At 65.5% G+C, this 2,753-nt stretch overlaps 1 protein-coding gene across 1 annotated transcript; it reads right to left on the bottom strand.

Annotated features, from left to right (window-relative positions):
• Nucleotides 1-584: 584 nt before the first annotated feature.
• TIGD5 (tigger transposable element derived 5) lies at nt 585-2,505 on the bottom strand. The gene has a single exon (XM_074578011.1). It carries the CDS (start codon nt 2,503-2,505, stop codon nt 727-729), a length of 1,779 nt encoding a protein of 592 aa, XP_074434112.1. The 3' UTR covers nt 585-726.
• Nucleotides 2,506-2,753: the final 248 nt, after the last annotated feature.

The following is a 2,753-nucleotide window of genomic DNA, read 5'->3' as shown; positions in this document are numbered from 1 at the left end:
CAGGTCTCCGTGGTCTGGGTGTTCCCGGGCACGGGGCTGTCATGGGAATGATGGAGGTGACCCTCTCTGGGGGAGCCGACAGCTTCTTGGATGCCACCAATCCAGTGCATGAAGAAAGTTGTCTTAAACCAGTCCCAAATCTCCCCAGTTTAACAGGACTCTGTTTTGGCAGCGGGAAGGGTGTCACCAGCCTCTTCCAGGGCAGAACGTTTGCCTTATGCCCCCCCTGGGAGTGATCCCTGTCCAGCCCCGCTCCGAGAAGTGAGGAATTACCTAGTGTAACTCCCCCATCATCCCGGCTCCTCGCAGTGATGCCAAGCAGGTCCCTCCTTCACCTCTTCTCCCCACAGCACTGGGGGGACTGGGCAGGGTGGGGGGAACATCCATCCCCTTCTACTGGTGCCAGTGACCAGGGGGCCACCCCCGCTCAGTCTCATGGGATTTAAAAAAAATAGCACCTCCTAAATGTACTTAGGTGAGGAACAACCCTCGAATACGCAACGTACGGAGGGGTTGTTGCTCCAAAAAAATCCCATTAGCCCTAAATTGTAACCCCCTTGTAGCCGTGGGAACCCAGGGGCCTCCTGAGCCCTGTGATGGAGGGGTGAGGGGAACTGGCACCTCCACCGCCAGCCCTCTGGGACAACTGGGGTGTCCCCAGCCCCGTGTCCCCCCTGAGCCCAAGCGGGGCGGTTGGTAGCCAAGAGGTCTGCTCTTGGCCCTGCCCTAGGAATGGGGGCTGCCGCCGTGGTGCAGCCGCTGGGCCATGCTGATGAGGGAGCGGAGCTGCACCAGCTTCAGCGGCCCCACTTGCCGGGGGTCCTGACCCTCCAGCCAGCGCAACGCCGTCTCCAGACCTTTGATGGCTTCCCGAGCCGTGGGCAGCAAGCCATCCCCTCCTTCTCCACCCTTTCTGCCATCCTCATCTCTGGCAGCTGCCTCCTCCTCCTCCTCCTCTGCCCCACAGCCCCCAGAGCCTTCCTCCTCAGCATCCTCTTCCCCATTGTCCTCCTCCGTCCCCGGGGCTGTATCGTCCAAGTGCAACCAGTCGGCCACCTCCTCGGGAGCCAAGCGTTTGTAGGCCAAGGCAGCCAGGTGGGTCAGGTCACTAAAGACTTTGCTGTCCCCGCCGCCTTCCTCCCCGCGCTGGGGGTCTCCGTGCTCTTCCTCCCCGGGCTGGGGCTCGAAGGCGGCGCGCAAGCCCAGCAGCCAACATTTCTCAATGGAGCCAGGGGGGATGAGGTCCCAAGAGAGACCGGCCAGGTACAACATGTCCTTGAGGAGGAAGGACCGCACAAAGTCCATGGGGCCACCAGCGCCGCCGGCCACGCAGGAGACAGCCAAGCGCAGCAATTCGCGCTTGTAGAGCTGCTTGAAGGTGGACACCACCCCCTGCTCCAACGGGGCCGGGATTCGGCCACCTCCTCCGGCCGAGCCGCTCCCGGCAGGGCCCTTGGAGAGGAAGAGGGCACGGATGGAGCCGTCAGGGGTCTGCAGCGGTGGGGACTCCTCGGGGCCCGTCCCGGAGGAGGACGGTGGGGAGCTGAGCAGCAACACAGCCTTCTGCTGCAGGCAGCTCCGCCGCAGGTAGCGTTTGACACCCGGCACGAAGTCCTCAAAGAACCAAGCCCGGAGAAGCGCCGGCCCCAACCTGGCTTCAGGGCTGTAGCGGTAGCAAGCGGGGAATTTGTCCTGGTTGTGATGGCGGAGGCTGGGGGGATCGCGAAGGCCCCCCACCACCAACGGCTTGAGCTTGTGGGAGCCGGTCAAGTTAGCAGCCAGCAGCACGGTGACCCGTTCTCGGGTAGCTGGTCGCCGCCGTGCTGTCGTTGCCTCACCGGTCTGTCCTGGCAGCAGCTTCCAGTAGAGCCCGGTGACATTGGCGTTGTAGATCTGCTCGTCGCCGTAGCCACTGGCATCGGTGGCCGGCATCGGCAAGGTGTCGGGGCAGGTGGCGGGAGCCCGCTCGGGTTCGGCGGAGAGACCGCCCTCGCCGTAGATGCGCTGGCTGGAGATGCCATGCCGCTTCTGCCAGCGCCAGAACCAGCCGTGGCTGGCCTTGAAGGTACATTCAGGGCCGTAGATCTGCCGGGCGAAGGCCTCGGCCTGGGCTTGGATGAGGGGTCCGGAGAGGGGGACGCCATGCTGTCGGAGGGCGAGGAACCAGGCGTAGACGGCGCGGTCGATCTCCTCCTCGTTGGCCAAGCGCATCTTCTTGCGTTGGGTCCCCACCTCGCCCCCCAACTGCTCCAGGAACCACCGCAGCTTGGCCTCGTCCTTCAGCCAACCCCTCAGCGTTCCCCCCGGCACCCCGAAAGCCCGGCACACCGAGGCCTGCCGCTCGCCTTTCTTCACCCTCTCGATGGCCTGCAGCTTGTCCTTGATGGAGTAGGCCCGCCGCAGCGCCATCTTCACCGACACCCCCCCGCCCGCTTTACCACCCCCACGACGCCCACCCGCCATACCGGCCGGACCCCCACCCGCCTCCGGCTCCCCTCCGGGCATAGAGCAACCCCGGTAGCCATGGGCCGGCGCGGTACCGGGATGGGAGGGGGCGGGGCGCGTTATAACCGGGGGAAAGCGGGAAAAAGGGGCGGGGGGAGGGTGGCGCGGCGCCTTTGTCTCCGCTCCGGCCCCGAGCCGGCCGGTGAGGCGGGGCGGAGCGCAGCGCGCATGCGCGGACCCCTCCTTCCCTCAGCGATTAGTTCGTGCCGCCCCCACCCCCCCTTTCTCCGTGCTCTGTTGGACTCGTC

Source organism: Larus michahellis, chromosome 2 (assembly GCF_964199755.1).
Source record: "Larus michahellis chromosome 2, bLarMic1.1, whole genome shotgun sequence".
NCBI classification, from domain to species: Eukaryota; Metazoa; Chordata; class Aves; order Charadriiformes; family Laridae; genus Larus; species Larus michahellis.
This window is presented reverse-complemented; position numbering and strand designations above follow the sequence as displayed.

Coding starts and splice junctions, on each gene's coding strand:
- TIGD5 (XM_074578011.1), bottom strand. CDS start 2,505: ATGCCCGGAGGGGAGCCGGAGGCGGGTGGGGGTCCGGCCGGTATGGCG.